General features: G+C 44.3%; 1 protein-coding gene across 1 annotated transcript in view; it reads right to left on the reverse strand.

Moving 5' to 3' along the window:
• LOC119437385 (uncharacterized) overlaps positions 1-16,474 on the reverse strand; it is a 38,920-nt gene extending 22,446 nt beyond the window's left edge. The window contains exons 1-2 of the mRNA XM_037704417.2: positions 16,297-16,474; positions 12,915-13,257 (exon numbers count right to left, since the gene is read on the reverse strand). Coding sequence (XP_037560345.2) covers positions 12,915-13,257; positions 16,297-16,405 — 452 coding nt within the window. The 5' untranslated portion in view covers positions 16,406-16,474. The remainder of the gene's footprint in view (positions 1-12,914; positions 13,258-16,296) is intronic.
• Positions 16,475-26,615: the final 10,141 nt, after the last annotated feature.

Here is a 26,615-nt window from a genome sequence, read left to right on the forward strand (position 1 = left end):
CAATAAAACACCATGTACAGGAGTTCCCTTACACCATAAACGACGCCCCCTTAACAGCAGTCACAGAGCACAAGTATCTCGGTGTAACACTAACGTCTGACCTTAGATGGATCTCCCATGTTAATCATATTACTTCAACGGCCCTAAGCCGACTTTTCTTTCTTAAGCGGCGTCTACGTCAAGCCCCACGAGAAACTAAATTACTAGCTTATAATGCACTTATCAGGTCAACCTTAGAATACGCTATCTTAGCTTGGTTTCCATCGACTAACAAGTAATTAATATGGTAGAGGGAGTACAAAGAAAAGGAATTAGATTCATCTTCAATAAATATCGACTTACAGATTCTCCAAGTGCTCTGCGAAAAACTGCCGGAATACTCACAATCCAAAACCGAGCGACACTCGCTCGATTGAAATTACTGCACCAGATAATTCATAAAAAGTTAAATGTTAACAGCTCCAAGTACGTTACCATCGCAAACGCTAGAATAACAAGGCTTAAGCATTCGTACACTCTACAGGAATATCGTTTTAAAACTGACTGTTTTAAATACTCTTTTTTTCCGCTAGCCATAAGGCAGTGGAATGGTTTACCTTCCAATATCACCAATAGCTTGTCAAATACACATTTTTTGTCACTTCTTGAAAATTACTTACTAGACTCTCAGTTATGAAATGTAACTGTTGCACACCTTCTTCTCTGTTGTTACTAGTGAATTGCTAACCTTCTTTGTAAGGTTTTAAACGCCTTTGTAAAATACTGCTGGACTGTATAGATATACATATTACCCCTCTTTATACTTCTTAGTTTGATGTTGCCACTTATGTTTGTTATACTGAGATTTTGTGTTTGTATTTTGTATTTTTCTACATTACTACTATGACTTCATTATGTTTATTGTTTGACCTTGTGCCCTACCTGCAAATAATCCCTTATTAGATTGGCAGTATTTCAAAATAAAAATAAATAAATAAATAAATAAATAAATAAACAGGAGACGCTTGCCAGCGCGCGCCCACTTGGCTCACGGATAGATGTTTTCACAGACATCCTCTCGTACACTGTTAATGACAGTGCTTCAGAAATGCTGAAATATCGTTAAACGCAATTGATTTATGTTTAGAGCCGTCATATCAGTGCAAAAAGTAAAGAAAAAGTACATTCTGCCTCGCTAAGTGTTGATTGTACCACGCCGTAGCTGCGTAGCCATGCGCGTGGAAACGCGAGGTAGCCTGAGACCGATATCTGCGTGGAACAGATATTTGTGCTAGTGCATTGTATCCGTGCTCGCATCACGCTTGGAGGCGTACGATCTGTCCCGCACCATCTGCGCAAGCGTTGGCGAGCCGGCGCGAGCGTGCGCAGGCCGGCAAGCGTACGTGTAGTTGTCTCTTATGCCTTGTCCAAATGCTGCGAGCATTGCCGTACGGTGCGGGCGTATAAATTGTCTTCAAAGTGGTACTTACTTTCAGCCGATGTATTAGGTCGCGATTACTGTCATTCACTCATCGTTGTTCTTTTAACAGCGAAGCTGTTTCACCGGGCGTACTGTGTCAACCGCGAACAGAAAATGTGGGCCGATCCTGGCGGTAGTGCAGAAAGGATTTAAGCACAATGGCACATACCCCTGCGAGCTAGAGAAGCTGAACCTGGCTAAGTCTAGTTAAGCATGGTTGGGACTACTTAAGCTTAGTCAGGCATCGATAGGTAGTCAATAGCCAATCAATAGCTAATCGATAATCGATCAATAATCAATAAATTCCAGAAAATCATAACCGGTAAGGCCAGGACCAGCTAGGTTCCGATCAGCTCCGCTGTTTCTTGAGCCTTGCGCCACTAGTGCAAGCTACGATATTTTTTTATTTATAGCCAATGGCTTTGAATGCAAAGCTTGTCATGATTTTCTTTCATTATCGTTTTTTTGTGCGATGTCCTTAGACTATTTACTTTTATGTCATCACACGTGAATGTGTCGACTGCACTAGATTTACTTATGCCACACTGCGAGCTTAACACATCCATGTTCTAAAGCTTTTTAGTAGCTTACAAAAAATATGTAATATCGTTCGTCACTCGTTTACATTGTGCCTCGTGACTAAACGTTCAGTTTGAACATTCTTGCGTAACGTATGCAAACCACTCATTGGTCGGCATAATCTCCAACGAATGCACTTATATCTATTACGTGACTGTGATCGAGTTACAGTGAATTGGGTAGGATGTTAGTGGAAACCAGAAAATAAATATTTACAAGCGCGAGCAAGCGTCTACTAAATTTGAGGGTTTATGTGACATATTTTTCTGGGAACTTTTCCTTTGAAAAAAAAAAGAAAATTCAGAGCCCTTCCACTACTGTGAAGATGGAAGCCAGCGAAGCTGTGACTACGGTAGGCCTGCTATAGTGAATATTGCTATAGTGAATTTATCATCATCATCATCATCACCCTATATTTATGTCCACTGCAGGACGAAGGCATCTCCCTGTGATCTCCGATTATATCCCTGTCTTGCGCTAGCGCCTTCAAATTTCCTAACTTCATCACCCCACCTAGTTTTCTGCCGTCCTCGACGGCGCTTCCCTTCTCTTGGCATCCATTCTGTAACTCTAATGGTCCACCAGCTATCCACCCTACGCATAGGGAGCCTACATGCAACGCCGTTTTAGGTTGGTGACAACACCAACATTTTGACCGCTATTTACCGCAAAATTTGGTGGGTAGCCATTTTGGTCCCCAGTCTTTCTGCTTTTTTTTGTCACGCTCTGATGTACTCATGTTGGCACGCGATCTATTAAATTTCTTCAATTTAGTTTTGCGCCAATGCGCACAGGAAAACTGCATACATCTTTACTATACTAGTTGTCTTGTCCTTTTATTTTAACACATCAAACCTACTTTTGTATTGCACGTCCAGCGACACATATAAAGCAACAAGGGATAAGGCACGATGGCGTGCTCGTGGTAGGATTATCTCACGCCAAGAATGTGAACTGCATTAAGCAGTGTCGTTGCCTTCCAGTTGTACATAATATATAAAGGGTACTTTTCGAAGTGCGCTGTAATAAAGACTGTCCTTACTAGTCTGTTTAACCAAAACATAGATGTGCCGCGTACGGCGCTCAGACGCGCCATTTGTCCCTGGCTGCTCAGGCCAAAGTTTATTAAAAGAAGTTAATTAATTTCACGTCACCAAGGGTTGCGAGAAATGTGGTCTGTCAGCTGGTGTTTCGCCATTTTGTGCCCCAGATTTAACCCGCCAATATAGCTGGCGGCGGCAAGTGCCCTTACAATGGCTGTCACCACCCTAAAACGGCGTTGCATGTAGGCTCCCTACCTACGCATAACATGGCCTGCCCAGCTGAATTTTTCCCTCCTAATGTCAACTACGATATCGGCTATCCCCGTTTGCTCTCTGATCCACAGCGCCCTCTTCCTGCAGGGCTTTGTCCAGAATTTCTACTTTGAGGGGGTGTTGCCAGAACGCAGGGGGGGGGGGGGGATACAAAGTATTGCGGATCTTTTTTTTTTTTTTGAGCGAAAGGCCGGGGGGAGGGGTGTTCAAGGAGCTAGCGCTCTTTTTACCTCGTTGCTTTAACGCGATTGCGTTTAGGGCCCCGTGTCGCAGAAAATCCGGCGTCGGCAACCGGGGTGTCATCGCGGGTGGCGGAGAAAATCATCCAACCACATCGACCACGCAAGCACTCCACGTGGTGAAATTTTTTGGTGAACAAAAATTGAATTTCTCACAGTGAAATCCGTCTGAAAAATGGTAAAGTACGACTTTACCATCCGGCGTCGGATTCGCCGTCGGATTGTTTACCAATCGGCGTCGGATTGTAATTTGAATGTACGAGAAAACCTAATTCTGCAACGAGGAAACTCAAACATTTCTACCAGACCTGCGCGCGTCGGGGCAATAGCAAACAATTAACAAAATAATAAGAAAGGAGCTAGGGCCTTCACATTTTAATATAAGACCACTTATATTGCCCCTGGAAAAACGTGTTTCCAGCAATTCATTTCAGTTTAAAAGTGAAGCCGACTTTAAGGGGATCGGTGTAAGCCTTGGTCTTTGTAAGCTGGCTTTCCCACGTTCAGTGTTGCAGTGAATGAAGTCTACTTGTCGTATGCGAACGATGCGATGCGAACGGGTCCCGATAACGCTATCGCGTTCTACTCTTAAAGGCGAAGCTTAAGTATCCTCCAAGCTTTTGTTTAATTAAGGCTTAATGCTTTTTTCACCTGCTAATTAGCAGAAGTAGCAGAAATCTGCTAATTAGCAGAAGTACACTAATTAACCTTTTAAGCAAGCATATTAAACCACATCTTACAAGGAAGTTTGTCCTTGTTGGTGCATGTAGAACTGATGTTGTTGCGCAAACAATACTACAACGAAGGTGGAGACAGGCAGGCATCAACGAGCGCTGTATAGAAGGCCGAAATGTGTGCCTAGTTTTTCAGGATTATAAATTCAGTACTATATTCAAAACTCATGGCATTCTGTCACCACGTTTGAAAATTGCAAGAACTTAAGGGACAGCATTTAGAGTTTTTATTTTATTGCACGAAGTTTATTCTTTCTTTCTATGCAGAACAAAGTAAAGCAAGTTCTTAATCTACAAGTATATTGAAAGAACAAAGTGCAGACATTTTCAAAACTAAGTACAATATCACTTTGCACGAGAAAAAGAATATCAAGCACAATAGACACGGAAAAGCCATATACCTTAAACAATACAATTAAAATATAATAACTAAGAATAAAAAAAAGCCGGCAGATCCCACGCCCTGTGGGAATCGATGTTATGCGAAGCAGTGTTAAGGAAAGTAAACGAAACAACCATGAGAGCACCAAGAGGTATGTGGCTGTTTCATGACCTACATGACACGCATGTCGTGGCCTATCATTTATGTTCGTCATACACTCTTGTCATACTATGCCAATTTTGGTGCATACCAAGTTAACGAAACGACCATGAGAGTACCATGACGTAGGCGGTAGATAGATAGGATAGATAGATAGATAGATAGACAGACACTCTCAAAGTGGTATATGATCGCCAAGAAATGATTCGCATTAAAAAAATTATATATGTGCATCATGTCCGCTACAATCCGGTACATACAATATCCAAAGAAACTACTAGGCCAACCGTGGCTGCCACATTCACAAAATAATAATTTTAAAAAAGTTGGGACTACACAAACTACACAATTGCACTGTGTATCTACAATGCCCGACGTGGTTTCTTGGTTCACATCATATAGGTTTGGTTTGGTTTGGTGCATATGTGTATAGCACAACCCACTACGGGGGATTAGTCATGAATCGGGTGACACTGGGTAGAAAAGGGAAGAATACTTAAATAGGATTTTCATATTTAAGAATGAGATATGAAGTGAATTCTAATCGTTAATATCAATTTTCATGGCATATTATCTTAAAATTTGAAGTTAATATTTTTCTTTTCATGTATGCTTGGTCCACAAACTGCAAATATTCATCCTTTTCTTCGTCTTTTGCGTTACTAATATTTGGGATTCTTGGAGCTTCACGTGGGGGCCGGCATCATGTGACATCTATCTGATGTTAAGAGCCTGTTCATGGTGGAAAAGCTTCTTTCAACGGCAGCAATCACGACGGGAAGAAGCAGTATCTTCATTGCAGCTGATGACAAAGCAGGGAACATCCTTTTTCTCTCTACCTCGCACGCAAGCATTAGCAGTGCTTGCTGTGAAGCCAGCTCTCCAGGATGCCGTCTGTAAATTCTACTCATTCTCCAGTCTAGTCGTTTGGAGCCGATAACGAGAGCAATATGTGCCACATTGTAAATTTTACGACTAAGCACAGGGGTTGTGCTCATACGGTACGTATTGCGCATATGAGTACGTTGAATTAAAAATGTAAAAACAGAAAGACCAAACATGAATCTCGCATTTCATTCACGCGCAAGCGTCTACCGCGACTTCAAGGATTCCCCGCTCCCTGCAGGTCGCAGTGTAGCACTGTCGTCTGCGCGCTGAACATTGAAATTGGGCCTCAAAATTAAGGTCATGTAGTGTATACCTCCGCAAAGAGTAAATATTGATTAAAGGGATTACCACAGTGCATGGGTTCAGCGTAATTTTTTTCAAGGATGAGTGCCTGTCTGAAAGAGGGGAGGGGAGGGGGGGGGGCTTGGTCCGGAATAATTTTTTTGGGGGTGTCCAGATTCTCCTGGTGGGGGGGGGGGGCGGTGTTGGGGGTGTGGTAGGGGGGGGTGTATAAATCCCTGTTAAGACTTACTGTCTCTCAACGTTAGGCCTAGTATTTTTTGTTCTATCGCTCTTGGTGCGGTCCGTAACTTGTTCTCGAGCTTCTTTGCTAACCGCCAAGTTTCTGCCCCATATGTCATCACCGGTAGAATGCAATAATTGTACACTTTTCTTTTCAACAACAGTGGTAAGCTCCCAGTTGGGATTTGGTAATGCCTGCCATATGCTCCCCAGCCCAATTTTATTCTTCTGTACATTTCTTTCTCATGATCAGGGTTCCCTGTGAGTAATTAACCTAGATAAACGTACTCCTTTACAGACACTAGAGGCTGACTGGCGATCCTGAATTCTTGCTCCCTTGCCAGGCTATTAAACATTATCTTTGTCTTCTGCATATTAATCTTAAACCCCACTCTTACACTTTCACGGTTAAGGTCCTCAATCATTTGCTGTAATTCGTCCCCATTGTTGCTGAATAGGACAATGTCATCTGCAAAGAGATATTCGCCGTTGATCCTCACTCCTAAGCCTTCCCAGTGTAAGAGCTTGAATACTTCTTCTAAGCACGCAGTGAATAGCATTGGAGAGATTGTGTCTCCTTGTCTGACCCCTTTCTTGATAGGTAACTTTCTACTTTTCTTGCGGAGAACCAAGCTTGCTGTGCATTCCTTGTAGATGTTTGCTAAGATATTCACGTATGCCTCCTGTACTCCTTGATTACGCAATGCCTCTATGACCACTGGTATCTCTGCTGAATGAAATGCTTTTTCATAATCTATGAAAGCCATATAGAGAGGGTGATTGTACTCCGCAGATTTCTCTATTACCTGATTGATGACATGGATATCATTCATGGTAGAAAATCTCTTCCTGAAGCCAGCCTGTTCTCTTGGTTGGCTGAAGTGTTGCCCTGATTCTATTTGAAATTATCTTGGTGAATATTTTACACAATACCGAAAGCAAGCTAATGGGTCTACAATTCTTCAATTCTTTAACGTCTCCCTTCTTATGGATGAGTATAATGTTGGCGTTCTTCCAGCTTTCTGGTACACTTGAAGTAATGAGGCATTGCGTGTAAAGGACCCAAGTTGTCCCAACCGTGCTTAGCTAGACTTAGCCAGGCTCAGCTTCGCTATAGTTCACAGAGGTATGTGCCATTGCGCTTGGGCCCTTTCTGGACTACCCCCAGGATCGGCCCACATCCCATTTTTTTTCTGTTCTTGGACCCTTTCCGCACTACCAATAGGATCGGCCCACATTTTTTCCGAAGCATGGCGGACTTACAGCCGGCTTAAACAGCGCCGCTCTTAATAGCGCTCGCGCAATCGTGAAATACAGACATCTGGGGCGGTATTCTGTAAGAGTCCAATTAGTGGACTGTCCATTTTGGCTGTCGCTGATTGGCTGCTGCTTCACGTGCAGGAAGGTGCCAGCCAGTCTCCTTCCACCAGCAGCAGCCAATCAGCGACAGCCGAAATGGACAGTCCACTAATCGGACTCTTACAGAATACAGACATCTGTATTGCCTTTCTTTCTGAATTATCCGCCGTGGCGGCTTAGCGGCTATGGTGTGGCGCTGATAAGCACGAGCTCGTGGAATCAAATCCCGACCTCGGCGGCCGCATTTTGATGGGGGCGAAATGCAAGAGCGCCCGTGTCCCGTGCATTGGGTATACGTTAGTGATCCCCTCGTGATCAAAATTACTGCGGGGTCCCCCACTACGACGTGCCTCATTATCAAATCGTGGTTTTGGCACGTAGGACCCCATAATTTAATTAAATTCTTTCTGAATTGTGCAGCAAAATAGTAGAGTTACAGGGAAGTCATCTATACCAAACTGTTTACATAGGTAGGTAATGGCTCATTTTGTTCTTAGCAGGCCTGCAGCTCACGGCCACAAAACAAGTATTTTCTTTGCCCGTGCCACTTGAACTGTTCAGGAGAGTTCGGAAAAACAACTCTGTAATTCATTATCAGAATTACTCTGCAAAGTCACGTCTCTGAGCTACGAGGAGTGGAGTGTTTGCATTGACAAGAGTTGCGTCTGAGTTGCGCTTCAGGGCCCGCATTCGCAAAAAATCTCTTAGGTTTGAATTTTACGTAAGGGAAAATTCTAGCCAATCCTGATGCACGGCATATCATTAACGATGGCGGGCGACCAATGGCAAATGCCACTTCCGAACGGAATGTATTGTGAATCTTGGCTCACGGTTTGTTATATCCACACAACACACACTGATTTAAAATACGACTATCCAAGTCATGAAATTGCTTCACTGCCTAAGATAAAGGCTCCATTTCTAGATTACTCCGTTCCTGGCCTCACGCTGGCTCAAAAGCTACGCACTGTAAGTAACCCAGAGTAGGGTGTCATACTGAGGAATTAATATTATGATGATGATGATTTATTGGCATCCCTTTTGAAACGGTTCGGTCACATACTATAGTCGCCTAGCCTGCTTGAGTTAATCAGGTATGCTAGACATGGTTTTTATTCTAGCATTTTGTATACAGCTCCTTAATCGTTTTTCTCTTCCTCAAAACTTCCATATTCACCTTGTACTGCTTCGTATGCCTGTAACGGATTATTGACGTCCTGACTGCCCCTGATGAGCACCCCTGACTGCCGCGAGCTCAAAACAGGCGCAGTTCATACGGGGAAACGCTTTACTCGCCAATAACTTATCCCAGAGGCTATTATTCAAAAACGTCTGCTAGAAATAGACTCTACACGCCTATTCTCCACGCGGCACTGTTTGTCGTGGCCGAAACCTCGCTCGAAGTTGCGTGCGACGAATGGGAGCCTCCGGAAACCGCCGACATTTTGAGGCGTACTTGAGTGGAAAACGATTTGCGAATCAACTGCGGGATCCACTGGCATATTATGATGGCTGTGCAAACGTCAAAACTCCGCTTTCAGCTTGTCACAACAGCACATCTTGAAATGACCGGAAAGTCATTCCTAAATTGCTATTTTTAAGAACAAAGTGGCACAAAGGAACCGCAGAATATAGATAGAAACTGGCTAATGAGAAAAGTGCTCGGTCCTGCCCAGCCCTGTTCGGTTCGACCCTGGCACGCGTTTTATGTGTTTCTCGCCTTACTCGGCTCATATTAGTTATCGGTTGCATCTGGCGATCTACGTCATTGCTTGCGCCTTTGCAATACTAAAGCTCAGGGGACGCCGCGTCGTTGTTGGGCGGCAGTCACGAAGCTCCGCTATAATGTTCCTAACAGCCCGCATTTGGAAGGGGGGAAAATGCAGAAAACACCCGTCTACATAGATTTAGGTGCACGTTAAAGAACCCCAGGTGGTACAAATTAATCCGGAGTCCCCCACTACGGCGTGCCTCACAATGAGATGGTGGTTATGACACGTAAAACCATATAATTCAATTCCCGGTTATTTGATCTGATAGCCCACACAGGGGGAAGCGCAAAACGGCTCATCATTGAGAGAGCTAACTTACTGAGATCGTTTCTGTGTAATTGCGGACAGTGGCTTACATGTTCCTTTCTTCTTTTTTTAACAATACCAGAAGTGAAAACATAAAAAAACGAAGAAAAAATTCTCTCTGACTGTGTTGGTGGTTAATCGCTGCGTTATTTGCGGAGTTTCGTAAAAAATGGCACTAAGAAGCTTGACATGGAGTTGTAGGTACAGACAACAAAAACGAAAAAAGCGAACAAGAAATTGCGATATATCATACTTAGAATACTGTATGAAGTGGCCATTAAGGTACAGCATGAATTCAAGAGACTGCCACCCTTTCATGTGCCCAGTTATACTAAAGTGACTTTTGCCTGAACAAAGTCGGAGACAGCCACTTCGTAGGTATAGTAGTTCGTTGACCACGTGGTTTGCTGTAGCAATAAGAAGTATCGAAATGCATGTGACAGAGCTTGGTTCGTGATTATGTAAAGCTACGGCGGGGAATGCGGGTCGGTGAGCTCGTGTTCCGCAAGAGAACGTCATCGCCTTTGAGCCAGCGCGTTGAGTTGCCTATGGAACACCGTTGAAAGACATGAACGGAACACAGTTTCACTTTTCTTAGCTATTTGAAATGCCCCCGGATGCTCGAAATATTGTGCTTTCTTTTTTACAACTATGACATAACTAGTGTCCGCCGCAAATAGCTAGTTCGAATACGCTTGCACATGGTAAAAAAAGAGCGAAGCAGAAGTTGGTGACAGAATAAAGCAAAATGGTCATGCATTGTTTTATACAGGGTGTCCCAGCTATCACGCAGCACGATTTAAAAAAAGAAGAACGGCGTTATGCGAAGCAAACCTAGTGTGCATTGTTTCCAGTATAGTGGAGTTGCCGCCAGTAATGTTTTCGTTACTGAGATTTAATTCGGTAATTGTAATTAATTATCTAACTCGAGAAGTACTGTCCTAATTATTAAAAATATCAATGAGAAAGTTGTAGACCAACATGAAACACTACCGATACAGCTTTCTGTTGCTCAATACGTGCTACATAAAAGTGTTTTTCCGAGCGTGAAAGAAGTCCGCAAATGCACGCAAAGTGCCTGGAGCGGCCAGTCGTGCGGCAATCCTGCGTGTATTCGCGGTCTTCTTTCACACTCGGAAAAACGCATTTATGTAGCACGTATTGAGCAACAGAGAGCTGTATCGGGAGTTTTTCATGTTGCTCTACAATTTTCTCATTGACACTTTGACAATTAGGACAGTACTTCTCGAGTTAGATAATTAATTACAATTACCTAATTAAATCTCAGTATCAAAAAATTACTGGCGGCTACTCCACTGTACTGGAAACAATACGCACTAGGTTTGCTTCGCGTAACGCCGTTCCTCTTTTTTTTTTAAATCGTGCTGCATGATAGCTATTGGACGCCCTGTATGTGCACGAAAGGTGTGATTCTTACGTTTGAGATTCGGAAGCGCTATACAGGTCTCATTTGAGCACCTTTTTATGGCGCACGACATTTTGCAGTGTGGCTGTGGATAAAATAAGTATAATTTATTTAGAGCATAGGATAACAGGCATGCGACATCAGTTTCAAACTAAATCGTGGTGACGGGAAAACAGAAAAAAATAACTACACTAATCTTTCCTCTCTTAAAATAGCTGTAACGACCTAAAGTTCATAACGTTTTACTGTAAATGCTATACAAACATAAAAACCAAGACAGCGCTTGGCGGAATAACCTGCGATAACACGCTGCGATACGGGACGTCCCGTCTTACTGAATTAAAAATAAATGCGCTGCTATGGTTACCTCGGATAAAGCTTAAACCTTGTCCTTAGCGCTATTACCACATGCTAGTAGACATTTCTGCAGATATAAAATCAGAACTTCGTGAATCCCGGCGCAGAGTTAAAAAAACGCATTCGTGCAAAAGCCGCAAATGGGATCGAGTGCTATCACGGCGAGTGCAATTAGTCCTTCAACACTGAGTGCATCAGCTTCTTGGGTTGTATAAGACAGGTTCTATAAGTTGTATAAAGTTTTGTATAAGGTAATGGAAAATATAGATGTTTCAATGAATACAAAGAGCATAAAGTAGAGATATAGGCAACGACGCTAAAATGCAGTAGATGTAGTAAAGCCTGATTAGCTCAAGCTAGGTGGCTATTTGTCGCCGCCCGTTCCAAAGAGGATGCCACTAAAAATCATCATCACCATCGTCGCCTATTCACCAAAGCAGTTCGTAGAATGGAGCATTTACATTCTTCTTCTTCTATTGGGGGTTCTGCGTATTATCTTACCAGTCATCGTTTTACCAATTCGCCTTTAAAGAATCAGCAAGTCGCGAACGCGCTTGCACCGCGTTGAAAGCATTAATTATACTGATTTAAGTAAGGAATATAATGACATCCTTTGGTTTGAGGCGACTTTGGTTTTCTGGACTTTGACATTCTGTTCAAACAGCGCAAAATACGACGGAAGAAGAAAAGGGAAGTACGTAGCACTGCTAGCTTCCAGCTACGCCGGGGCAACAGGTTTTTCAGAGTCGAGATGCGCGAGGATAACTCGCTGCACGTTACATGCACACCACCAGAAAGTCAGAGCCCAACCCGGGCCCGCGTAAAAACGCACATGCCGTGCCCGAGCCCGGCCCGAGCCCGTGAAAAAACTGCCCTACCCGGCCCGGGCTTACTTATTACGCGAAGGTGGCCGGGCAATAGCAAATAGCTCTTACGAACGGGAAGCTTTGTTAATTCAGCCCCGGAAAATTTTAACGGGGCTTCTTTCTTCAGAAGTGAAACTGGCGCATAACTTGCCGCTGTCGGCTCAGCTGTCCCGTGTTTTAGAGAAAAACTGTTCAATGCTCACACATATATAAGACTGACCAACGAGCCCTGATATATTCTCATTTTCGGTTCGGTTTTTTAACCGAGGTTGCTTTACTTGTCACTGCAGTGGAACGCTTCCACTCCGACTTTATCGCGCACGACTCCGTTACGTGTGCAGGCGCCAGTTAAGTGCGCCATTCGCCTTTTTTTTTTCAGAAAATTGCGAGCGTTGATCCTGCACATTCTCGGTGCAAACAATTTACACGTAGCAAGTAGTAGGAAAAGCCGGCTCCAGTACACGTTTGAGCTTGCTGGCGCTTGGAGGGATGAAAAAGCAAATTAACCTAAAGCCGAGTCGTGCCCATAAGTATAATGTTACTCGGTCACCTTTGTTCAGTCGAGACCATGTCGCTTATGGTAGACACGCAGCCGGACTTGGTGTCGCCGTTTTCCAAAGAGTGAGAGTTTCTTCGCAACGGCGGCAGCTTGATCGACGACGGATTTGCCGCCAACAGGACGATCGGCGTCGCCTGCATCACCAGTCCTCCGATGAGGAGCAGCGCCCCCTCGAGGCCATACGCATCGGTGAGGTGAGCGAGCACAAACTGGCCGGTGAGTTCGGCTGCTGCCCACGCAATGTACACGATAGACGTTGCCATGGCTTGGTATTTTTGGAAATAAAGTAGGACATATACGCCAGCCGATATTATGAAAGTGCCCATTCCTAATCCTGCAAAAAAAAAAAAAAAGCGCAAATTCTGATCGAGACATGTATAGTGGTATCGCAGAAATAATGGAAGCCTAATTCCCTGGTCACTAATTTATTTATTTATTTAGTGATTTATTTATGTACTGATTTATTTATTTATAATTGATGAATACACGATGACGCGATCAACGTATTGACCAATTATCAATAAATAAATAAATATAATCAGCTACCAGGAAATTAAGTTTCCTGTATCTCTGCTTTTCAAGTCACTACTTACGTGAAAGAAGCAACTAATAGAAAACAAGGGCAGCATCAGGCAAAGCTCGAGCGTGTTAACAAGCAAAAAGCAGAAATGAACATCAGAACGCGAAAGCATCGCTGCTATTCTCCGCGTCAAACTATTGACCTCTGCCGTGTAATGTGACGTTCAAAGCAGTTATCAACAGCCTGAAAATTTTATGGAAGCCGTAAGCGAACAGCTCTTTCGAAAAGATAATGACTCTCAAAAGACACAAGCATACAAGGCTGTCAAAAGAAATGCTCGCGTTGTGTGTCTTGCTTTATAATTCCCGCTCGTTTTTAAGAGTTATACCAGCCTCTTTCCAAGAACAAATTATCGGGTAGAGCTAATTCGAAACGAAAATAACATACGTTGATTAAGTTAAAGTGCGAGGTATATGACAAAGATCAAGGATGGTGCTTCAAATTTTAAAATTTTATTGAAATCGCCAAATTACTGTTAAACGTTCATTTAGGCTCGCGTTTCCACTGAAACACGTTTGTTCCTTAAGGACATTCGCTAATGCAGAAGGAGGAACTAAAGAAAATAACGATGCGACTTGATTCAGTAGTAAGTGAGAAAAAGACTGAGCTGTAAATATTTTAAAGTAGCAGTAAACAGAACGGAAGCAGCAATAACATGCACAGTGAAGTGACAGGGAGCAACCGAATACAGAGAAATTCATCAAAACGAAAAAGACGCATAAATCAACTTATACGGCGTTATTCTGGGAGAACTTCACTGCAGCAAATTAAGAATAAATTCAGCAGCAAGTAAAACTTGAACTTCGTGAATAAATTTTGAGCCAGAACAAACCGACCAAGGCGTTAATCCGATTAACTCATATATGCACTATTTGAAAGGCCGTATCCAAGCATTCAGAGAAGAATGGACGGCACTGATAACGATACTGAGCGTTACTAATTACCTTATTAATCGCACCAGCAGCAACCTATCTCAGGTCCCCTGCAGGACGAAGGCCTCTCCCATTGATCTCTAATTACTCGGGTCTTGTGCCGCCCAACCCCCATCTCACAATTTTATGCCGTAAAAAACTCCAATTTCAGCAAACCACCTTATTCTCTGCCATAATGGTCTGCGCCTCCCTTCTCTTGGCACCCATTCTGTATTTACAATACACCACCGGTTAGGTGCCCTACGCATTACATTGCCTGCCCAACCACGTTTATTATTCCTAATTTCAACAAGAAGGTATAGGCTACCCCCCTTTGCTCTCCAACCCTCACCGCTATCTTCCTGTCTCTTAATGTTACACCTATCATTTTTCCTTCCATTAGTCGTTGCGCCGTCCTCAGGCTTCCCTTTTATCCTGCAAGTATCAGCCTGATGGATTTAATCTGGCAACATCAGTACTATTACTGGTATTATCCTCCTAAGACCATTTGTGCATTGTATTGCACCATTACCTTCAATAATTTTTTTTTTCAAATTAACTCGGAAGCGATTGCTCAAAATATTTGTCCTGGACATGAAGTCAATTGCACGTACAACATTACGGAAGTGGTTCACTCGTATTCTTGTCATCCGCTTTCGAGAAATTTGGCACTAAATTGAGCTAGACTTCTGTGTTTTCAGAGAGAGCGGAAAGCAACGTTAAAGTTGCGCTTTGAATCCCTCGAAATTGCGTGAAAATCTCGGATGCAGCAGCAACATGGCATTGTACTACGCACACTTACATCTTAATATTTGCATTTAGGCAATGAAATACAGTTTTTATCATAGCGTACATGAGGAGATGGTTACTTAATTCATGTGCATGGAGATTCAGCTTTTGGCACCTGTAACCGTGATATATAAATAAAAAAAATTCTTTCACGTTCGTCACATACCAATATACAATAATAACGAGTTTGAAAAGCGATCATGTCCCATTGCTGTATTCGGGCCTCAGGAGGTTATGTCGGCTGAAGGATCAGAACGTTTCCCAACTACCACTGCCCTGCATGAGCCCAACTCTCTTTGTGCACTTTCCTAATCCCATTCGAATCTGCTGAGCTGAGCTCCGTTTCACTTCCCTTGGCGCACATTCTGTTGCTGTATTGGACTAGATCTTATCTCGTCTATATGCAGTACGTCGCCCACACAATTGCATGTGTTACATTTAATCTCCGTAGCTTTATCACATACTCACGTTTGATTTGTAATCTTCACTACGATTTTTTCAAGTCTTTACCTTGACCCTATCTTGTTTCTTCCTTCGTTCGTTGCATGGTTCCTAGCTTCCTCCTTTCTTTTTCGACCTCTAAGTTTAGCTCGCATACATAGGTCGCCATGCAATCTAAATATAGTTTACACCCGTTGGGGTGTATCTTGTTCCCGAACAATAATAATCGTAACCTGTGTGGCATGCGTTTCCCTGCTTGAAAACTCTGCTCTCGCTACTTTCCTGTCAAGAATGCTATGTCACGCTCATAACTCGCATGACAATCGTTACCTGAAAGAACGGGGTGCGCAGCGCATTAAAGAAAGGAAAGGCAGACAAGGTAGCCTGACGATTATTGTTTCAGGACAAGACCAGCCCCCAAAAGGTGCAAACTTTGTTTTTAGGGTATATAGGTTGGGTACCCGCAGCAGGAGGAGGAGATGACATTTATCAGTGTCACATGATCCCAGTCAGCCACACCACGATAATAAATTTCATCAAGTAAACATTTGTGGTCGCCGCCGTCACGTATGCATATCGCGTCCTGAAGCCCCACGGTGCCTAGATAGCAACACACACACTCGAGCCAAAAACAGGAGGGGTCGACTCTCACCGTACACCGCGCCGAAGGTGACCGTCATCCACGCGATGTCGGGGGAGTACGCGGAAGCGACGATGCCCACAAAGGCGACGAGCGTGCTCAGCAGGACAATGGTGTGCATCTTGATGTAGCGTTGTAGCACGTACACGAAGATCGCTGCAATTGGTTGCACAGGGGTCGGTAAACATCGCAAAGGAAATTACCTGATGCACAAGAATGCCCTAAGTGAGATAAAAAAAAAGAAAAGAATCAACGTGCCCCATTCTCAGGAGTAATTTTAAACAACATAGCAACTATACCACATTTTTTTATAGCCCCAAAGACTGCCAGAAAAGAGCCCGATGCTGGGAATAGATGATAAGTATATATAGATAATAAGTAAATATAAACGCCCTGCACTAACGGAGTATCTTTAATGCAGTGCAAAATTTAAACTTTGTGAAGTAACGGAGTCGATTTTGTGCAGCACGATGTGCGCACAATGTCGTTAAGAGGAAGCTTTAACTCGGGCTAACTTCGATTTTCCTATTAAAATACGCGTAAAACGCAGGAATGCTCTAACAAGACAACTGCCGGATCGATTCAAATGAAACTTGTCGCATTTAAGAGAGAAAGCTTAATTATGCCGACACTAGAAAGCAGAATTTATATGTATAGTGCTTGATGACTTTTGAAAAAAAAAATTCAGCAAATGAATTAGTTCGAAAATTTAAGCACAGTGTTTACGAGTGCGTAACTCTGCATCACAAGCAGACATCGCAGTAAACTGCATCTGTTGTTGAGAGAGAGAGAGAGCTTAATGGAAACTGAAGATGTGAGTCCTGCGATATGCAGGGCTTGCTACTCCAGATCTGTGGTGCCGTCACAAACGGACAAACGTGATGTATGCGCGTACAGCTTACCTCACAATATTTACGAGGGTTTTGCAAGAGTACTGCTCTTAATTTAGAGGTATTTTCAGAGCGACATGTATTGCATTAATTTTGTCCGCTTTATATGCATCTTTAAGTGCAGTTTGCAGACTTGTGATATCACTTTTGTTGCTGAGCTACAGAGTCTGAAACTTGATGTCTGCTTTTTTCCTTAATTTAGCGATTTCCAACTATTTTTTTGTAAGTGCACTGATGACATAAATAAAGATTTGTTTCATACTGTTGGTACATTTAAAGAGTTTATTTTAAATGCAACACGTTTAATCAAAATTGGTGAAGTGGATGCCAAGAAAAGCGATTTTTTTCCTTTCCCATGTATTTAGGTGCGAGCTCCCGAGCTAACGCTTCTCTATTAAGCGATACCAGGTATGACTTAAAAACGCCTTGCGTGAGCTCACCACCGTACCACCATAGACCAACACAAAACCAACTCTAACACGACAATTAACAATGCCGCTTCGCCCACCATGCGACGCCACTCAGTCATGTCTGGAAAAAGCGAAAAAAAAGAAAGAAACTGCTATCCGCCGTCGCCGCATGCCCCGGTCTGGCCCTCTTGCGACGCTCCGACAGGTGATCCGCTGAGGTGAAGTCCACCCCCCCCCCCTTTTTATTTATTGCGATAGCAATTATATGGACACTTCAACGGGATTTCTGCCGTCGGCGTCGTCGTCGCCGTCAGGTTCCATATAGATTCCAAGGGCGATAAAATCGTCGCCGCGCGCCATACGAGTAAAAGCGCGCGGGGGACGCGCGCTATCACGGAGAGCCAACGCACGGCGGAAAGCAAACGCGATTGTCGCCCAAAAGGCCGTGGGGGTATGGGGGGGGGGGGGGGGGGGCTGGAGGCGGGCCGACGCTGTGCTACGGCACCAAATGCTTATCTTGCAACCCAGCGCAAGAAGAACTGGCAAGGCAATCTCCTACGCGAAAGCAAAAAAAAAAAAGCGGGGAGGCAGCGCGGGAGGGACGGGGGGGACCAGCTTCTACTCTGCCAACAAATACGCTTGCACTGGCTGTGGTAGCCGTCGCCCGCACCGTTTCTTTATCTCCACCACGGCCGGGCTCGACTGGCGCGCGCACTCGCTTCTTAAGAAGCGAGCGAGCGCGCGCGCCCGTCGAGCCCGGCCGTGTCTCCACACGGCTCTGACCCTTATGCGCTGTCCATTCGCCGCTCAGTTTCCGTTGAAGCGATAGACCGCACGATTCTTCGCCCGCTGCAGCGGCCGCGCCAGCGTTTTTGACAGTTGTTGTCTGCGGTCATTCAGTGTGATCTAGTCATGTTTGCTTGTGCGCGATGACACCACGCTTGTCAATTCAGTTAGAAAGCGAATGTGTCCAAGTTCATGCGGCCTATAAAAGTACTCTACTATCCCTACTCCGAATAGCTCTCTACCAATTTGCTATCGCAATTGATGCTTCGCCTTTCGGGCGAAACTGCGCCATTTTTCATCACAAGTTGCGCCTCGCATCATCGTTGTTTTGTTGCTGCGCGTGGTGGCTTTCTCCCCGCTGATACGTTCAACAATGGCTCGGTCGAACCTTAAAAATGGTCAGGGCTCATGAGGGTGGCTATTAGTGGTTCGTCACTGCCGCTTTTCACGTGGCTGTCATGCGAGTGCGGGCCGCTGCTTCGAAAGCCGTCCTGGCAGATGGCCTGCAGACTCAGTGCTTACTGCAGAACATTGAGTGACGTTGATCGTCAACTAGTGTTGTTTCTTTCTCTTCCTAGTGTGTATATTTTGCATTTTTGAAAGCACGGGCCCGCTAAACGAAGGCTCTAGGCTGGAAATGGTCACTTTTGCTTTGTGCCTGTAAATATAAATAAAGGAAAAGGGAGCAAATTGCTACGCACCGCAGTAACTGTCTAGCGCAGTCGGCTGACACCTGAACAGCGGCCAGCAGTGGAGGAGGGGTGGCGGTAAAAGAGTAGGGGTAAAAGTTAGTATAGAGTAACAACGAAATATTTACAACAGAGCGACTAAGTAAAAAGAAAAAAAAGAATACCGTTTTGGGAGTGATTTCCTCGAGAAAGTTTGTCCCCGGTCCCGCACACTGGCACTGTTAGGTTGCGTGGAACAGCCGGGTGTCGGGGCCCTACAGTTCGAAGAAGTAGCAGTGCTTTTGTGAGCTACCCACGTCCACGTGCATAGAGATTAGAGTTGTGGGCACGGCTGACACCAGTTTTGTTTCGACCGCATGTGCCGCTTGACCTAGTGCCTATTTCTCCACGTTCAGAAGCCCCCCAGCCAGCTGGCAAAAAATACACAGAGCCCCTATCGCGCGCCTTGCAGAGCGCCAAAAAGGGTGCTTTTTACATACATGCGCGACGGAAAGGCTTTGAGTGTAGCCAACTAAAGCACTATTAGTCTCATGTGTTCCAAAACATATTTTTTTTTCGCGCTGTTTGCAAATTGCATGAACACGAATGGGGGAATGGAATGGACTGGCGAACAAATGTTCCTAGGGCGTCGGCCATGTTTTGGTGCCGGAGTGCCGGTTTCCGCAATTTTCGAAGCTATGCAGCGTTGATACGAGCACAGTACATCAGATCGAGACCACTTCCAGGAACGCCGACTGACGATAGCTCCGCCTGTCGTGGAATAGTTCAAATCTTCACCTTGTGCGACAGCGGCAAGTTGGGCTAGTTGGGGGATGTTCATCTTGTAAAAGGGGGATACTGCGCTATAAGAACAGGGGCAAGATAAATATAAATGGACAGGACGCGCGCCTACTCACAACCGAATTTTATTGGGTGAAAGAGGACATATATGCAATGAACAAAAACACCTCATCATGCTCAGTGGCCATCCAAAACGCTGCCGTCACATTCTTGCGCCCAGAAATTGTACCTCACAATCAGCAAGTACCACGGAAGGATCGCTAACGCACTCAATTTTTTTATACGCCTTGAACTTTTTGTTCATTGTATACATGTCATGTCATTGTATATGTCAATCTCCATGTAACCGAAATACAAGCTGCTTGCAACAGTTCATGAGGGTACTGACAGCACTCGTGTTCTTTTATTCTGTCCGTGTCTACGGTTGCGCTACCCTCATGTACGAAACTGCCTGTCACTTCAGGATCCATTCAAGTGGGAACAAATATGTTTCCAACCACAGAATTTCATTTCAATTGTTTTGAAACTTGATGCTCCAGTTACGTTCAATCATTTTTCTCGTTGTTCACTGAAGTGCATGTTTATTGTTTTGTTCAATATCATTTGAAACACTTCGGAAAACCTTGTGTTGTCAGGCGTTCGCTTTGCCAGGTGTCTGAAAACCTTGTATACGTGCACCAACTTTTGTCAATAATTCGCGTAAAACACGAGACAGCACTTAGTCCGAAGAGCAGAATGCCATCGGGACGTGGGCGTAGCACCTGGGCCGTAGGACAAAGTAGTTGCATGATCCTGCCCAACTATCAGCTCCTGCTCATCCACCAACCCACCTCCCCTCACAGGTTTTTCTCTCTATAATGTCTTGCCGTCGCGGCCACTAGGCGGAGGGGAACGAGTCGACTCTGCATTCACGTCCGGCAGCACCCTTGTTTTGTCGCGTGCCATTCTCGCGGTCTTACGGAAACTGCCAGTTGCGCCGCAAGTTGAGATAACTGGAAGAGCGCCGGCCCCCGGGGAGTCCTCTCTCTCCTCCAGTATCCCCCTAGCCCGCACCTTTCGAGATAGCGCTATAGTATACACTGCGTCTTTTATTGCGATAGCAATTATATGGACACTTGAACCGGATTTCTGCCGTCGGCGTCGTCGTCGCCGTCGCCGTCGCCGTGCGGTTCCCTATAGATAAAATCTTCGCCGCGCGCCGTATGGCCGAGAGGAAGCGTGCGGAGACGCGCGCTATCACGGAGAGCGAACGCACTCAATCTCCCACGCGCAAGCAAGGAAGCAGGAAGCCAGCGCCGGAGGGAGCAAGGGGGGGGGGGGGGGGGCGCACTTCTCTGCCAACAACCGCGCTCGTCGCTCGCTCGCACCGTCTCTTATCTCCACACGGCTCTGACCTTTAAGTGCATTCGCCGCTCAGTTTCCGTTGAAGCGATAGACCGCACGTACCTTCGCCCGTTGCGGCGTATGCTTGCTGCCAGCGTTTTGACAGTCGTTGTCTGCTGTCATTCAGTGTGATCTCTTCGTGTTTGTGCGCGCTCACACCACGCTTGTTCATTCAGTTCGTAATAGTCGGGCCACATTTTCCAACGCACGCTACACACGCAATGCTGCCCGGATCGGCAGTGCAGCGCTACAGGTGTGTCCCTTCGCACGCGCTGCCCACGGGAAGCGCTTCTCATCAACACCACCGTTTCACACGCGCCTTCTCGTGGTCATCGAGTCTCTCTTCATGTCGGTCTACTTACGCCGCAGCACACCTGCTTACTTAATCAGCTCATGTTTACTACAATTCATATTGCTACCAAAGCCGCTCACCTTACTTCGTATGACATTGCTGTGTTGCTATCGCATTCATTGCTTCGCCCTTAGGGCGAAACTGTGACATTTTTTTTTCTTAGCCTTTCGTGATCGCCAACCAATGAAAACCTTACCGTGACTTTCGATTCGTATTCAATTGGGTGACAAAAGTTATTATTCGCGCGCCCCTATCAAACAGACAGCATAGTACACGTGGTTAGGCTGCTTTATTGGGGTAGAAATTGCGCACATAATCGCGCTGTCACGGGTTCGATGGCGCACCCGCTAGAGAGCCCGCGCGAATAGTTTTGGAGATCCCGTCATTCGAGTCCCAGAGCTGCGGCACAGTGGAATGGTAAATGAAGCAGTTGCACAGAACGTTTGCTTTAGAAAATTCACACGCACGCGCTCACCGCTGCTAGCGCTCATCGCACTAGCGTTGTGATTACGATGACCATCGCAAGCACTCGCGCACAGCCTTGCGCGCCGCCCCCAGAAGTTGTACATATTTCGCCGACAGCCGTTTTCGTGACACAGGCGTCCAATACGAAGCCCTCACATTAGCCTATGGAATACGATCACATGATCTAAACAAGCAGGGACTGCATAAATATTATATGCTAAAAGTACTTTTTCTAATAGTCATCAATCTATATAGTGCAAATTGTGCGCGTGTTGTCTGCCTTTTTGGCGCTGTCCATGCTTTCCTTTATCTCTCTCTCTCTCTGAACTTTTTTCTGCTGAATTCGGAGACTTTCCAGCGCATGTGTCACTGTATTCTGTTGCGCACACTGTTGTGCATGCAAAGATGGAAAAGCTTCACAAAAATAAATGGCAGAAAACTCTGCTCGATCGGCTGCCATGCACCGCAACAAGCAAGCTGCAGTCACTGCAGTGATTTTCAAGGGTACGATGATCACTCGTAAAAGAAAGTGGGGGTGGGACCACTATGCGAGTGCGATGATTACGCGGATAAATACGATATATCTTTCAACGAGAAGAGCACCTACTGGAAATCACGTGTTTCAAAACTTCACTGGGTGTCGGAACACGTGACATTTGGTTAGTAGCGCGCGGCTTGGAGTGCAGCAGGTCACGCACCCATCAGCACTTTTCGCTGCAGTCTGTAAGGCTCGCTCATTGTTTGCTGCTAATCCTATCGTTCAACCGGCGTCGCGTGCAATAGTCAAACACAGTACCCTGCCACACACATCACACCTCACCCGGTGGGTAAAGCAAGTTTCCAGATATCGTCGTACGAGCCTTCAAAATAGAGGAGGCGAGGGCAACTTGCAATTCTCCTTGGCACAATGGCACAATAGCCTAACCTGCTGGCTAGCTGGCATGCACTCATGATGTACCGTGCACGGCGCTTTCTTTCTTTCTTTCTTTCTTTCTTTCGTATTTTTCTCCCCGCAGGCACAAGTAAGTGAACTAATGTAGGACTACATTGAAGGCGTTGCAGACACGTGTGCTTGAAAGACTGTGGGAGAGGCGCCGTGACTAGACTGAGCCAAACACTCAAACCTGGAGAGAGAATTCCCTCCGCATTCTGCCCGCTTTGTAATGTTTAGTGGCGCCACATTTGACAAACGTTGGAACTGACGTGAAACAGCTTGATATCTTTTGGCCCAGATGGCGCCCCCACTAAAAATCGCCTGTGAGATTTATTATTTATCGAAAATCTTCTATTTCAAGCACTGCTTAGTAAAACTCGTGAGTGCTAATAATTACATGACACTGTATGGTTATAAGGATTATAAACAGGGATAAGGTGCCTCAGAAAGGCTGGCCAACGTTTCCATAGGAGGACCTATCTTCGTCAAAGGCGGCCTCGTCATCCTCGGCGGGTTAGTTTTAAAGGATTAGTGGAGTGACCTCACGTCGATGTCGGCTGTGGCTGACTGTAAATCCTCCCTTTACAGTCAGCCACAGCTATTGAGTAACGGTAGCATAATCCTTATTCCTGGTGTGCTACTCCATTAGTCAGCCACCTTTTTTGATACTGTATGGTTATAGTAATGTGCAGCAGTTGTTGTGAATTAGCGTGTTCATGAAAAAGAATGTCAATTTGCACGAACCTGGTTAGCAGATAAATTAGCTAAATTCATTACTCCCCTGTAGATTCCCTAATTAATATAAGCCAATTTTCTCTTCATAAAATCCGAGATAAGGGCTTGCTGCTTGCTTATTGAAAATTTCAGAGTTTCAGCTAGAATAGTTTTGTCCCGTCGCCGGTAATGCGTGACCAAGTATAGTCATAAATTGCCAATTATAAGTAATAATACCTCACGAACTGTTCATCAGAACACAAAACAACTTTGCATAGATAATAAGCACACTGTAGCCTAGAAAACCACAAAATATTGTTGTCCTGAGTTTAAAAGGAAAAAAGATATTCATTCATAAACTTTTGTAGTTTTGCCCATTTTTATTGGCGCCTATTGAAATTTCTAATTGCTTTACACGCAATTTCTCTTCATAGAAACCTTGTATAACATTTTATTTAACGACACAACAAATTTGATTTTCTTATGTGGAACAGTTTAGCCGGAAGCGCAGTACAGCGGAGGCTAGTACAGCAAAAACGCCGTCTTTTGCTCCCACTGTTCTGACTGCCGTCAGGTAACGCTTCAGGCTAGGCGATAATACTAGGTATCTTTGGAAAGCGCAGAGAGTAAGCTTTCTAACGCAATAAAGTTCACATTTGTCCAAAGAGCACAGAAAGCACAGTGCGTCCACAAACAATGGCTAAAATGCCGAGCGCGTGCCGCTGGAGTGGGACTGCCACCTTAAGGAGATTATCAAAGTAATTTCTGGAGTGGAAATCACTGCAGGGACCTTTGTGGACAGCCGTGCTCAAGCAGCACATCTTTTGTGGCAAAAAGAAGGCCGCACCACGGAGTCCCTGCGCAAAGCGCGAGTTCATTTGGTATGCACAAATATACTGCAGACTAAAAAATAATTTATAAAAATCAAGCAATAACAACCCGCTGTTCGCGGGTAAGATTGTCCTTTCAAGTTGCATGGGAACTTCGCGCTAACTAATAAAAAGTTCACAGTGCTAATCTATCCTAACGAAGCCGGTTTCATAAAGATCCGGATGACCTAAGCGTGTAAATATCTGCGAATGAGCTGCGTATAAGCTTGCTACGAGCCACAGAAGGACCTTCTATTCCCATGGTAAGATGGCGTCCTCGGCTTTAATATATACTAGAGCGTCATTTGCATTCCACAAGCATTATGTAACCTAATTGGCATTGTCCACAAATGGACTCTGTCGATATTGGGCACGTATTCTAAATAAATGCCAAATTTATCTATTTATTTTCTAGATTCCTCTAACTGAGAAAAAAAAATAACTGGAGTGTACTCAGCAATCATTCTGTCACAACTTTTTGAACAATCGTTACAGTGTACCACATTACCCAGCGACTGGAAGGTGGTCCCTATCTTCAAATCAGGTAATGCTCATTCAGCAGATATATATATATATATATATATATATATATATATATATATATATATATATCGTCCGATCTCACTGACAAGCACACCATGCGAAATCATAGAACACATCATACATTCGCAGCCAATTGGATTTTAGGAGAACAATTCTTACTTTAATAACTCTCAACATGAATTTAGGAAAATTCTTTCATGTGAGACCCAACTACTAACGTTTACTAATCTATTTATAGCTACTGATCTTGGTTTCGATATAGACTTCATTTTTCTCGATTTCGCGAAGACATTTGACTCAGTACCTCATGACTTACTCCTTTTCAAGCTTAGTAAACCTAATATCGACACTAGCTTATTTAACTGTCTTTCACACCGAACTCAATATGTAACGGCTAACGATTATTCTTCTGCTCTTTCTTCTGTTACGTCCGGCGTACCACAGGGGTCCGTACTGGGCCCTTTGTTGTTTTTTGTATATATAAATGATCTTCCTGACAGTATTGTTTTTTTTCGTCAATTAAGTTTTTTGCGGATGACTGCGTAATTTACCACAAAATAACAAACTCATCTGATTCACTAAATATTCAAAACGATCTTGACCAATTATCTCTATGGTGTGACAAATGGCTTATGCAATTAAACGTTAATGAATGTAAAACCATGAGAATAACCGGGCGCCTTCACAGTACAAACTACAGTTATTACCTTAAAGGAGCCCCCTTGAATTCCGTTAACTCCTACAAATACCTTGGCATTAATATTACTAACGACCTATCCTGGAACATGCACGTTGATTACGTAACCCACAATGCTAACCGCACTCTTGGCTACCTGCGCCGTAACTTTTCCAAAGCGCCGTCTTCCTTAAAATTAATTCTGTATAAAACTTTAGTCCGTCGAAAACTAGAATATGCATTCAGCATCTGGGACCCCAGTCAATCCGTACTAATCGCCACCCTCGAATCTGTTCAGAATCGCGCAGCCCGGTTTATTCTGTCAAATTATTCCCGCTACGATTCTGTATCCACAATGAAGAACATACGTAACCTGCCCGATTTGTCTTTGCGTCGTAAATGTCTTCGTCTCTGCCTCTTTCACAAAATTTATCATCAAAATGAAGTGTTAATAAGCTACTATTTTCTTCAACTGACGCACATTTCATCGCGTGTGGACCACAAGTTTAAGGTTGGTGTGCCATTTTGCCGAACCAACTTATATAATGATTCCTTTATTCCCAAAACCAGCGCAGGATGGAACCACCTTCCTGCCTGCGTTGCTGCCATTATCGACACTAAGTTCAGAAGTGCCACTCTAGATTACTTATTTTGTTAACTTTTATTTTCATAAATTGTATTATTGCACACTTGAATATGTATTAACCACTCCTTCCTGTAATACCCTCGGGCTCTGAAAGTATTTGTAATAAATAAATAAATAAATAAATAAATAAATAAAGAAATAAACGCGTGCTATGTCGCATCAGTACATCGCCTTTTTTTTCTTCTTCTTCTTTC

Source organism: Dermacentor silvarum, chromosome 1 (genome assembly GCF_013339745.2).
Source record: "Dermacentor silvarum isolate Dsil-2018 chromosome 1, BIME_Dsil_1.4, whole genome shotgun sequence".
In the NCBI taxonomy this organism is placed as follows: domain Eukaryota; kingdom Metazoa; phylum Arthropoda; class Arachnida; order Ixodida; family Ixodidae; genus Dermacentor; species Dermacentor silvarum.